Consider the following 13,219-nt stretch of genomic DNA (forward strand, 5'->3'; position numbering starts at 1 on the left):
GATTCCCACTATCTTTCCTTGTTCCCATTGGGCTCCTTCTCCCATGACTCTGGGGAGGGGGCGGGGCAGGACTTAGTTTTGCTTCTCTGAGCCCTGGATGCTGTCCCGTGGTGTGGACCTGCTCCTAGGAGCGCTCAGGTCCTGCAGTTCGAATGCCCACAGTCACTGGCAGGGACTAACTTTTAGTGTATCAAATGCAAAACGTAAAAGCTAACTTTTGCTTCTCCATGTCCTTTGGGTTTCTAGCATCACCCTTCACTCAGCAAGTTAACCTACTCAAAGCACTGCAGCCTCAACAACCCCATCTTCCCTGAACCCTGAATCAGACAAAACCCCCAAATATTTCTGGAACCTCCTCATGGTGTCTTTCCCATTAGAGTGACACAGCCTAGAGCAGCGGTCGCCAACCTTTCAGACCTAACGGACCACCAGTGGTCCACGGACAACTGGTTGGCGACCATTGCTCCAAAGGTTTCCTTAAACCAGCGGTCGCCAACCTTTAGGACCTCATGGACCACCAGTGGTCGGCGGACCACTGGTTGGTGACTGCTGGCCTAGAGGACAAGGCACAGAATTCTCGGGGCCCACTGCCTGGATGGCATCTCCACTCCACCTCCATCCACGTGACCTGGGCAAGCTACTCAACCTCGTTGGGTGTCAGGATGCTAAACCTGTGGTTTTGCTTTAAGGGTTAAATGAGATGATGTATAAAATAGTTTGAACAGCACCTGGCAGCATCAGGCTATTGGATAGCCTCCCACTGGGCCTGCTGCCGCTGGCTTTCCTCCGTCTCTCTGTCCAGTGGTAAAGGGACCTTTCAAACACACTGGGAAGTCAGTCCTCTGCACAAGTCCTCTGGTGCTCATGAATTAAAACAAGTCTCAGGCCCTTGCACACCGGCAAGCTCCCTAACTCCTCCCCCTCCCCCAGGCCCCGCCCCATCATGCTGGGGGCTTACTGCCTGCCCCTCGGTGTACCAGGCCAGCCCTGGCCTGTCTGCCTGGAACACCCTTTCCCCCAGCCCCCTTCTGGCTGGTTCCCAGACACATCCTTCAAAACACTACCCAAATGTGACCTCCTCCGCAAAGCTTCCTCCATTCCAAGGCTCCCCCCACCTCCTCCCCCCATGCACCCTCGGCTTTTGCAGCACCACTTATCATTTCACTGTGGTCTCATCTTTATCTGTTACATCTGATCTCGGCCTTCTAGAAGCTACCATCTAGCCCACTGCACCCAGGCAGCGGAGGTGGAGATGGCACTGGGTTCAAGAACCCTGTGTTTTGGCTTCTACTTTGTGCTGCCTCTCCCAGGAAGACACACTGATACATAGGAGGTTCCAGAATGTTTGGGGGAATGTTCACTGGCTTGAAGTATGACTTACAGTGAGAAAATGGCTACTTACACTTGGGTTAATTATGGTGAAATGAAACTTAAGATCCAGTCCCTCGGTTGTACTCATCACATTTCAAGTGCTCCCCAGGCTCCTGTGGCTGGTGGCCCACATGTGACCGCACAGATGCTGAACTCTGCCCCCACCCCCGCACCAGATGCAGAACACCACCCCCACCGCACAGGTGCAGAACACTGCCCCCACTGCACAGGTGCAGAACACCACCCCCACCGCACAGGTGCAGAACACCACCCCGACCCAAGGATCAGCTGACTAAGAGTCAGTGGACTCTCATGGTGCAGATTGCTGTCTTGACTGTTTCAATCTCCGGCTCCTCCCACACAGCACCAAATGCAGGGAAGCAGTGAAAAGGGTCAGGAAACTGGCGAATCCAGTAAAAATGACCTGTGCTTGGCTGTATCACATGATAAGGAACACTTTCATTTATAAATGGCTCATTTTTCAGCAAACATTTTAAGGACCTACTATGTGACTACCACTTGTTAGACTGGGGGGTGGAGGGCAGATACAAAGATGAGTAAGTCACAAGCTTGTGATGAAAGTCTAGTACTGCTGCAGTTTCTCTGTGTGGGAACCCAGTGGGGAAAAACTGAAGAATCAGAAAGGGGTCCCCAGAGATGGTCTTGCGGGATGAATTCATTGGAGGAAGACCAACCAGGTAAAAGAAACAACCTGTGCAAAGACCACCTCCCAGCAGGGTCAGGCAGCCCTGCAGGTGTGCAAGGAGAGGGACAGGCCGGCCTCTGGGATGCCTGAAACAATAAATCCTACATGCAAACCATGCATGGAAGGATGATCGACCTTAGATGCGGACAAAAAAAACAAACAACCACAACAAAAACAAAGCAGCAATGGAGCCATTCTTGTGTTTAACGAATATGAACTGAATCCTATTATATACCGATGCTCCAAACACAGCTCTAAAACCCCTGCTTTGCCCTGGCCAGCACTGGCTCAGTTGGCTGAGCTCTGTACTGTGCACAGAAAGGTTGCCAGTTGCCGGTTGATTCCTGGTCAGGGCATATGCCTGGGTTGTGGGCTCGATCCCAGGTAGGGGGTGTACAGAAGGAAGCCAATAGATGTTAAGCTCTCACATCAATGTTTCTCTTACTCTCTCCCTCTCCCTTCCTCTCTCGCTCTAAAATTCCATTTAAAAATCGTAAAACAAAACAAAACAAAAAATTCCTGCCTCCCATTGCTGACAAAGAGCCTTTCGTCTACTTTCCTGCTGCCCACCTCCCTCCTGACCTCCTTCCTGAACTTCGGCTCTGCCTGTAGGGCCATCATTTCCGACTTCCCAAAGGCTTTGCACAGTGTGGAATGCAGCATAGGAGTCATGGTGCTCACTGTTTCTAGAAATAAACTTTGAGCTACATATGGAGGAATAGGATGAAGAAATAATACACAGTGACTATAGTCGAGCTGCCAAATTACTAAAATCAAGCTGGTTGAGGCATGAGGAAATGAGCTTTTTCTTGTTCTCATTAGCCTGGGAGCTTAAACTTTTGAACTTTCCAGTCCTGTGTCAATCCCCGGATATACATACACCAGACCTCCAGGTAACCCTCTGATGACCCCCTGAAGGACTCATGTATCCAGACCACCTGACATCCATTATCCCAACCACACCTCCTGGCACCTATCTTTCTGACTTCCTGACATCTGATAACCATTCTGGACCAATCCTAGGGCTAAGAAAGCAGGACTGATAATTGTCAAGAGTATCGTTTTTATTGTAAGAACTCTTAAATGTTCCTTCTTCTTCATAATACTTGTAGGTTTTTGTTTAGCTGTATTCCCAATCTGCAAACTCTAAGACCCTTGAATAACATTTATTTCTAGCCAAAGCCTTCAGCTCGTTTTGCGTTCACTTGACAATATCATAGGAAGACGATATCAATAGCTTACTGTATGTACACCCAACACATGGTGGACTCTGCTAAGTGCTTTACATCAAGTTATTAATTCCAGAGCCTCGCATACTATCTTGGAAACTCAGAGAGATGACCTCACATTGGGAAAGTGATGGAGCCAGGACCGAAATCCAAAGCAGCCACCACCCCCATGCCTGCCCCTCTCTGTGGACACACATTGGCACACACACAGTGGAGAAGTCCTGCCTGTGAACCTGACCCCTTAGAACTTCAGAACACAATGGGGTAAGCAGCCTCAACTCCTGATCAAGCAGGTTAGAATGTCCATGGCCATGGAAATCCATGACTGGATAAAGAGTAGCTACTATTAGAGTTGCCAGGAAACGGAGGCAGACTCTCTGCAAGAGCCACAGGTCACCCTCTTCCTATATGCCCTGGGATTCTGATGCAGGGGCCCAGGCCAGAGCCATTCGACAGAACTTTACACACTGATGGGAATATTCTGTATCTGTGCTGTCCTATAGCAGCCACTGGCCACAAGTGACCACTGAGCCCCTGAAAGGTGGCTAGTGTGGCCAAGGAACTAAATCTTTTGTTTTAACTAATTTACACTTAAATGGCCACATGTGGCTACTGACTACCATACTGGACAGTTGCTGGAAACTACCCATTGTCTACACTATCAGGAAAGTGCAAACAAGGAACCTAGAAAGCTAATGGAACTTTTGGCAAGGGCTAAACTATGCTCCGATTGTTCTGTCTAGACAATGGTGGCTCAAGCAATTTCCTGACCTAATAGTCTCAAAGTAAATCTTTACTAATATTTACTGACCTTTAAGATAGTCTGTCTGTGCCCTAACCAGTTTGGCTCAGTGGATAGAGCGTCGGCCTGCAGACTGAAAGGTCCCAGGTTCAATTCCGGTCAAGGGCATGTACCTTGGTTGGGGGCACTTCCCCAGTAGGGGGTGTGCAGGAGGCAGCTGATCGGTTTCTCTCTCATCGATGTTTCTAACTCTCTATCCCTCTTCCTTCCTCCCTGTAAAAAAATCAATAAAATATTTATTTTTTAAAAAAAAGATAGTCTGTCTGCTACCAGAATTGCTGCCTAAAGGCAATATGTGTATCCAAAATTGAATTCAAGGTTGGCAGGGCGTGGGCACCAGTGAAGCCTTCCCTCTTGAGAAAGACTCTCCGCCTGGCCCCCTGTAATTTCCAAATTCATATTTCTTGTCTAGTCTCGTCATTTGTGCGCGACCCTTCTCCGGGTCCTGAACCCAAGCCACGCAGGACGTGGCTGTCACATCCTTCGCAGACAGTGCAGACTAGAATCGTCTGATGTCAGACCTCAGTTCTACTCAGCAAAGGACTCGCCCTTCGGCTGGATAAGAGGCAGACCACAGCCCAGAACCCGCGCCTCTTTCTTCTAGACGGGACCTCCCATCAGCTACATGGCTCAGGCCACAGAGAAAGAAGGCTGCTGCCAGTCCCACTTCCCCACCAAGGCAGCTGTGCAGATGACTGGATTGTACCATCTACACAAGGCGATGAAAACCGATTCCAGGGCTGACGCTGCCCTTGAATGGATGCAGCCTTTGCCTGAGGTGAGTGACCCAAAAGGATTCAGAAGGAAAATCAATTTAACTCATTGAAAATCAGCGCTGGCAGGTTGTCTTTCAGAATAAGCTGGCACCATCCAAACTGTAATAAAGAGAATTCTTCCCCCGACCACCTCAGTCCTATCTTAGGAGGAACCTCCGCGAGCAGCACCACTTACTCCTACAGCGACCCTGTTCCTGGTGTGTCCCGAAGGGGCACAGAAAGGGAGCTGGCTCAGTAAACTGTCTTCCCCTAAGAGTCCCTTCGTCTACAATTTTATGTTGATGTTATTTCAGATTAGTTCCATGTGTACAGGTTCATGCAGCAAACTGGCTAAAGAGCGAGTGAGCCTGGCCGGCGTGGCTCAGTGGTTGAGCATCGACCTACGAACCAGGAGGTCACAGTCTGATTCCCGGTCAGGGCACATGCCCAAGTTCTGAGCTTGATCCCCGGTGTGGGGCATGCAGGAGGCAGCCAATCAATGATTCTCTCATCATTGATGTTTCTCTCTCTCTCCCTTCATCTCTGAAATCAATAAAAATACTTTAAAAATAAATAAAAGTGAGTGACTTGTGCCCCATTTGGTGTCCATGTGAGACACCCTGTGCAGCGTTGGTTCTCACCACTGGCAGCAACAGACCCAGTGGTGGCGCTAGCGGCTAGAGGAAGTGCCCATCAGGCAGCCCTCACATGCCCTGCATCAGGAGCAACGGGCAGCAGGTGGCGCCATCTGCACGCGTGAGGCTGAGCTCTGTGATGGCCCCCCAACTTACAGGAAAACCAGCGGTGTGTATTGGGCATGCCCTGCACCCTCTTACCTGAATTTACAGTCAAGATCCATCAAACTCAATATTTGGTTTCTTTTTATCTGGCTACAGAATCTCAAAGAAGACAGTTTAATAAGCCAGCATTTCAAAAATCCATCAACAACAACAGAAGGAGATGGTGGTGGGGGAGACGATCTCAGAATTGGAGGCCTTCCCTGTGGAACTCATGTGGTCAGACCGATCAATGAAATGGATCAACGCTTAGTGACCCAACCATTTAATTAGTAAAATGTTTGTACCTTAGTAATTCCCAAAACTCCAATGTTGGGACTGGATGAAGTAGAGCCATTCCCAGTACCAAATATGCCATCGAGAACACAGGAGAGACCCTCCACGAAAATCCCCCTAAAATGTAAAGGAATGGGGCAAAAAGAAACATTCATTCAATGGGGGAACACTCTGCGATAGGCTCTAAGTGGCCATGACCCAAAGGTCTGGGCCACAGATCTGCAGCCTCTGCACGCCTGGGAGGGGTAACAAGGCAGCCTCAAGCCCCTTGCCAGACCTCCATGCTCATTCAGCTTTGAAAGCACCTCTGTGAACCACCCATTAGACACAGGCGTTTAAACAGCATTCCAAATTAAAAGCTTTTAGCCAGAAAACAGAGCCATTTGTTGGGATCTAAGACAAATATAGGCCGCCCATAGATTTGATTCCTCTGCTATTAATATATAGTTTCACCAGGAAGGACATGCTTTGTAATTCTGTAAACATTAACACTTTTTAAAAGAATCAACATACAAGTATTCTAATCATATGCAACAGCTCAACTGGGGAAAGACATAAATCCAGGACTGACACCCCTTACAGAACCAACATAAGAAATGCTGCCCTAGCTGGTTTGGCTCAGTGGATAGAGTGTGAGCCTGTGAACTGAAAGGTCCCAGGTTCGATTAGGGTCAAGGCCACATGCCCAGGTTGCGGGCTCCATCCCCAGCAGGGGGCGTGCAGGAGGCAGCCAATCAATGATTCTCTCTCATCATGATGTTTCTATCTCTCTCCCCCTTCCTCTCTGAAATCAATAAAAAAAAGTTTTTTTAAATTGTAAATGTGAAGAGATGACACAGCATCCACCCTTTAGAACAGTTGAGGAAAACAGGAATAAAGGGGACATACACCCATGACCCTAAGCCAAGTGGTGGTCTCTGGCCTGTGTTTAGATGAATTTAAGGTCTAGAGTGACCTCAGAGAATGTCTTATGCAATTGTCACTGTGAACACTGTGAAGAGAAAGGGTGAGAATTCTGCTCATTGTTACAAATGAGGAAACGAGGGCAGAATTAGGGCAGTGACTTGTCCGAAGACAAACAGCCAAGGAAGAGCCCTGTTCTTGCCTGCCTCCACGCTGAAACTCTTGATTTCTTCTCCAAGATTACCCAAACCAAAGCTGACAAAGTGAGGTGGTGGGCCCAGTGAATTACTTGTGTCCTCAGGAACGTACCTGTTTATCGCATGGATGGGCGGCGGCGGGGCACAGGACAGCCTTGCGCAGGCGTAGTAGTCCCCGATAGACTCGATAATACTGGAGACAACAGCGCTGAGCATGCCAATGACACCAGCCGCAGAGATGGTGGGCAGGCCCCACTGAACTGCGGAAAGACGACAAACGTGAAATCCTCACTTCCTTGGAGGGGCAGGCAAACGTTACCGCACACCAAGTCATTCAGAACACCCAAGGACTCCACAAGGTCCACTCAGAATCTGAAGCTCACGGTGGAAACTTGATGTTTACTAGTAAACCTACATCACCAATGGCTGGATGCCTGGAAGGGCTCCTGAGTCGGATGAAGATGCCCATCACCAGGCTCGGCCTGCTCTATGTCCTTACTTAAAAGACACTGTTCGGCAGAAAGAGGTGGGTGCTTCTCTTCCTGCTTCAAAGCCAGTGTCTAAATTACAATTTAAACAGTCTGCTGTGTTGGGATAGAAGTTTGTATTTTTACGAATTTAACCCTGCTGTGCAAAAGGTCTTTAACCCTGCTGTGCAAAGTATGGTACAAACCAATGGTGCCCTTGCTCTGGGACTGGCATCAAGTGAAAAAGCAGTGAAAAGTCACCAGTTAAATTTAGATCCCAACAACAGAGCATGGGACAAGGTGCAGATAACCCTTCCCTAGTGTTCGAGCAGCACTTTCATATTTTTTATTTGTAAACCATGTTATGGAAAATTAAATGATTTATTTAAGAAAGCAAAGAGAAGTCCCCAGGTAGATTCAATTTGAAGATCTGGATTTGGTTCCTTCTTCATTAGATGTACTTGGAAAGGAAAAAAAATCTCTTTGGACTTTCCAAGCCATAAATCTTAATAAAAATACCATGAGGAGCTTTCACTGTGAAGGTGAACAGACTTCTTTGGTAAAGTACCTAGACCTTCTTCCCTGGAACCATTAGTTATAATATAGTCACTAAGAAAAAAAAAACACACAGTGGGAAAAGGAAGATGGATAAGATAAAATGGTCTCCTGTGCAGGGGTCATTAAGGTCGTTTGATGAATGATCCAAGAACAGTGTAATGGTTAGACATCAAAGGGAGGCAACCCAAACTGGGTCACAGCGAGAGGAAGTTGGGAAGGCAGGAAGAGGACAATCCCTGTCTGGAGAGGGTCTAGAGAGCAAGAGCTGAGTGGAGAGGGCATTCAGAAGGGCAGCGCCCACCCATCAGCAGGTGGGCAGGACCAGGGGGCAGGCATGTTTAGGAGGGCTCCATGCGCCACCTAGAGGCGACTGGCCTCTGTCTCAGAGGTAATGGGGAGCAACTTCAAGTTTGGGAAGAAAAAGGTGACACATGAAGTCAGATGTGCAAAATATGCCTGGAGTGTGCACGAGGACAGAACTAACTGCTCCCACCTGGGCTACTTCACTCCATGGGAGCAGACAGAGGACTCAGAGGCCCGTGGTAGAGGGTCAAGGTACACGTCCACGGGCAACGGCCCAGCACGCTCTATGCCCACCCTAAGCGGGCTTGGTCAACAGCTCATCTCCGGTGGGTTTGGAACAGATTTTTCTCATGCAGATAATTTCTTTATCAAGCAACGTTTTGTATTTTTAATATATTTTCTATGGTTACCTTGTTGCTGATGTCATGTTGTGGTTTCAGTTTAGTGTCTTGATTTAGGGGAGAAATTTTTATTTCATTTTGTTACTTATTTTTTCAGAAATTGCCTTTTACTCTGTTTTCTATTCCCCCCCCCCTTGTGCCTGAAGTCCTTAATTTTGATTTATAAGATCCTTATTCCATCTACTTCAACATTTTAAATTTGTAATCTTTTACATGTTGGACCTTTTTTCTTCAGATTATATATACTTAAAACCTTGTTGGCGTCCAGCCTTCTATATTTACTGTTGTTTCATCTCTCCTTTATTTACAGCAGGGTTTCTCAACCTCAGCGCTGGTGACATTTTGGGCCCCAAATCTGTATTTTAACAGCCAGTCCAGGAAATTCTTAGCATGCTAAAGACAGAACACAAAGACAGTGACATATTTGAAAGCTGGACTCCAAATTAAGCCAAATCCACCTGGCTTTCTGGGGTAGCTTTTCCCTGGGCAATACAGCAGCTCACACAGTTGGGGGTGACAGGACGGGAGCCAGACAGCTGTCTCTCAGCTGCTTCTCCGAGGAGCCCACCTGCGTCCGTGTTTGTGCTCCTCTCAGGAGCCACCTGCACAGGTGGAGGCCCACCCAGCATGTGGGGGCTTTCTCCTACCTGCCCTCCCAGGCCACCTCCTGGCTGCCTCAACAACTGGCTTTTCATCTCTTTATCTCAGATTAGATGTATACTTGAGCCCCGATGCACAAAATTTGTGCAAGGGGCTCGGCCCTGCCACCGGGCTTCGTCCGGAAGGACGTCTGATCTAATTAGCATATTATGCTTTTATTATTATAGATTTATGAACTATGCATTTTTTCAAAGGAGAGGAGTACATTATGTACATACATATATACTTGACCATATGATCTGATCAAAGTGTTATTTTAGAAAGGCTACATTTTTTTTAAGTGTTTGTAAATGTGTCAAGAACAGAAAGGACAACTGCCAATGTTGCCATCATTTAACAGGCGTACAACAGCTGTCTCTGACCCAGTCCTAACATTCTTGGCCTTTCCTGCTTTCTCTCCTTGTCATTATAAACGTGAAAATGTGTCTGCTGTGAGCAGGGGAATAAACAAGCTCAGGCTCTGTAACTAAGCCCCAAATGTCAGAACAGAGTCTACGCCACGGAACAACTCAGCGTTTATAACGACTGGGGAGGGGTCTTCCCAGCACCAGTGAATCCAAATGATACCTCAGCTGGGGACTGCCTCCCCCACCACCTTGCCAAGAGTTATCCAACACTTAAATCTTAACTTATGATCCATCTTCCATGCACTTGTGAATATCAGTTTACCTCTGACAGCTGGACCAAATTTTAAAAGATTAGAGTTCCCCATTATAAGATTATACAAATCCCATCATGCTTGAGCAGTTTGCTTGCTAATCTTCAGGACCCTCCCACTCCTGTCTGCTCACTTTAGAGGCTTGGGCCTGGGTACATGGCTCTGTACTTGTGTTTCTATGAGCTGCCCTTAAATCCAGGCCACCAGACCTCAAACCTGGCAAGAGGCCTCTTGTCTAGGATTTCACCCTAGTGGAACCCAAAGAACCAACTAGTTAACCTGAGAAGGGAGCTGGTTAGTCCCTGTGTGTTCATGAAGGGACAGGACCTCCCTTCTTTGGGGGTTGAATCCTCTAATGACCAGAATGGTAAGACCTACAGGGACGAGAAGCCTTCTCCTGCTGCAGAGCCTTCTGCTAACTTCCAAGGCCTCTCAGTTGCCCTCATGAGCTCCTGACCCCCCTGCCACGAGAATACTTACAGGGGTACGGAACCTTAAACCACGGGGCCACCAGAAGCACGCCCTGCCGGGCGTCTGTTCGAGCGTAGAAGCCATACTTGGTGCTGTCAGGAGGGAAGACATCTGTCACTGTGAAAATGAAGCAGAGCAGCCAGGACACAAGGATGGCCAGGATGATCTGAAGGGGTCAAAACAAAGGCTCTGTTAGCCACAGAGGGGGCGGCTGCTGCCAAAACGTATGCCTTCCTACAGTCTGAGTGCCACAGCCCAGAACCCACCACTGCCACTATTTCACTCAAAACACCCATAACAGATCTGCTGAAAGCCTATTGCTTGAATGGGATCAGATTTAGAGAGAGGAGTTGTCTGCAGGTAAAGTTACTTTCACCCTAAGTCTGGCTAATAAAATAAAGATAACGGACAATGTCCCTCAGAGGCAGCGTGAGACCAGACCGCCCTCAGTCCCAGGACAGCCAATGTCCCCCTAAAGGATTTCAGAATCGGAAGCTTCTACCACTTTCAGACTTGAAGTCCACAGCAAGTTGGGGGGGGGGGGGGGTCATTAGTACCCCAATGTCACCACACAGCCTAGGGCCCCTGCGCAGACCTGATGAAACCCTCCTTCCACTTAAACATTTTACATCATGAACCAAGGGCAATATGTCAGGAGAAAAAAAAAGTAACTACTTACAGGGAACATTTTGAAAAGCTGTAACTTGTACGCAGTCCATCCTTTCTTGGACTTGTAAATTGGGAGGGGAAATTTAACATTTCTGGCATATTGAGAAAACAGTAATACAAGGAAAATTGTCCTGAGGAGAGAGAGAAAATAAACTAGTTGCAAAGCTGTTTGTCTGTATTTTAAAATATTACTCAAACCTTCAATGGCAAAGTGATCACATATGTTCAACTCACTTCTCTAAAAAGTGGCTAGTCCTCTTAACTATTACTTGGGAAATCATATATTTTGTAAAGGCCATTTTTGAAAAGATATCAGAACTCTTTCTCTTAGCATTTCTTGATGTAGAAATGAAAGTCACCATGTAAATGCTTTGGCTAAATTTCCCAAAATAGAACAAGAAAACCCAAAGAATGCACACACTGATGGAAGAAACTCATGCTATGTCAGAGAAAAAGACAGGCTGACAGATACAATACAGAGTGGAGTGTAATTATAACTACAAACTAACTAAAAAACAAGCAACTGTCGCACAAGTGTCCGTGTACACACGCACACACATACGTGCAAACAGTGAAGATGGGACCCAAAATGCTCAGAGGAATTGGCTTCCGGTGGCAATATAATATGCAAATTTGTTCCTACTTTTCTGTATTTTCTGGTTTACTTATAAGGAAAAAAATTACTTTTAAAAAGCAAAAAAGCTTCAATATTTAAGAAACTTATATACAGTAGATTGCTAATATTAATACTTGTGAGATGTTTGTGTATGTCAGACATTATGCGAAGGTCTTCCCACCCATCATCTCAACCTTCTGCAGTAGCTTCTATAATCATCCACTTTAGATAGACAAAGTCCAAGATCATGTCGCTCAAGTTTGCAGGGTGGGTGGGCCAGGACTCTACAGCCTGGGCTCTGAACCGCTTTGCAACACGGGCCATAAGGGCTGGGATGCCTGGGCAGGTGCAGGGGCCCCTGTACCCTGACCGACACTCCTGACCCAGCTACACGGAGGGCTACAGGAGGCAGTGATGTCGGGTGCCCTCCCTGCAGCAGGTCCCGACACATCCTCAGTCCAGTGCCCGAGTGTGGCAGGTGTGGGATGGCTTCCCATCGCTGAAACAATAGAGGTGCACAGTGATGTATTTCATCATCCAGTGGGACGCGCTCTTTCACTTATAACCCGAGATAGAGTTGGCAGGAAGAGTGGGAACAAAGCTAAGCTTAATTGTTCCTGGACACGGTTCCCATGACTGAGATGGAATTATCCACTCCATTGACAGCGGTCAGTCAAGTGCGGTTCCACTGTAACACTCCTAATGAGGTGGGGGCTGCAGCCGGCTGGAGCACAGGCCTGTGCTCTGCTGTCTCCCTGCCTACCCTGGGCTTCGCTATCCCAGTGACGGGGGTGGGTCTCTGCCCTACCACAAGGTCACCAGGCCAGTACCAGTTCAAGGTTGAAAACATGCATAGTACCCAAGTGATTCCAATTTCTCTGGGGTGGTGAAGTTGAACAACAAAAATGGTATAGCAATGACACTAAAACTGATTTATTTTAAACTTAGACCAACATGAAATTTTCATGTTTTAAAAAATGCTATTGATTTATTTCAAAGTGAACATTTAGAGCCAAAAAGGCCCCATGTCTGCTATTACTATTATCACTAAAAGCCCGGTGCACGCATTCATGCTCGGGTGGGGTCCCTCAGCCTGGCCAGCAATTGGGGCCGTCTTGTCCAGTCACCCTCCCCACGGGAGGTTGGCCAGCTGTGGGTGGGAGGTTGGCTGTGGGAGCGCACTGACCACCAGGGGGCAGCTCCTGCGTTGAGCCTCTGCCCCCTGGTGGTCAGTGCGCATAATAGCTAACGGCCAGTCATCCGGTCATAACGGTTCTTTAGGCTTTTACATATATAGATTATTGCAGGTGACACCCATGTGACAATTACACCTGCACTATGGTGGTCATTTTTCAAAGCACATTTAAAAAAGAATGCTCG

The 13,219-nt window shown here is 47.5% G+C and overlaps 1 protein-coding gene across 3 annotated transcripts in view; it reads right to left on the reverse strand.

Annotated features, from left to right (window-relative positions):
* Nucleotides 1-13,219, reverse strand: part of SLC23A2 (solute carrier family 23 member 2) — a 91,819-nt gene that overhangs the window by 10,272 nt on the left and 68,328 nt on the right. For all 3 annotated transcript variants that reach the window (XM_023760270.1, XM_023760269.1, XM_014462358.2), the window contains 4 exons: nucleotides 11,234-11,354; nucleotides 10,564-10,720; nucleotides 7,149-7,296; nucleotides 5,948-6,053 (listed from right to left, as the gene is read on the reverse strand). In XM_023760270.1, the coding sequence (XP_023616038.1) occupies nucleotides 5,948-6,053; nucleotides 7,149-7,296; nucleotides 10,564-10,720; nucleotides 11,234-11,354 (532 nt within the window). The remainder of the gene's footprint in view (nucleotides 1-5,947; nucleotides 6,054-7,148; nucleotides 7,297-10,563; nucleotides 10,721-11,233; nucleotides 11,355-13,219) is intronic.

Source organism: Myotis lucifugus, unplaced genomic scaffold (genome assembly GCF_000147115.1).
Source record: "Myotis lucifugus unplaced genomic scaffold, Myoluc2.0 scaffold_178, whole genome shotgun sequence".
NCBI classification, from domain to species: Eukaryota; Metazoa; Chordata; class Mammalia; order Chiroptera; family Vespertilionidae; genus Myotis; species Myotis lucifugus.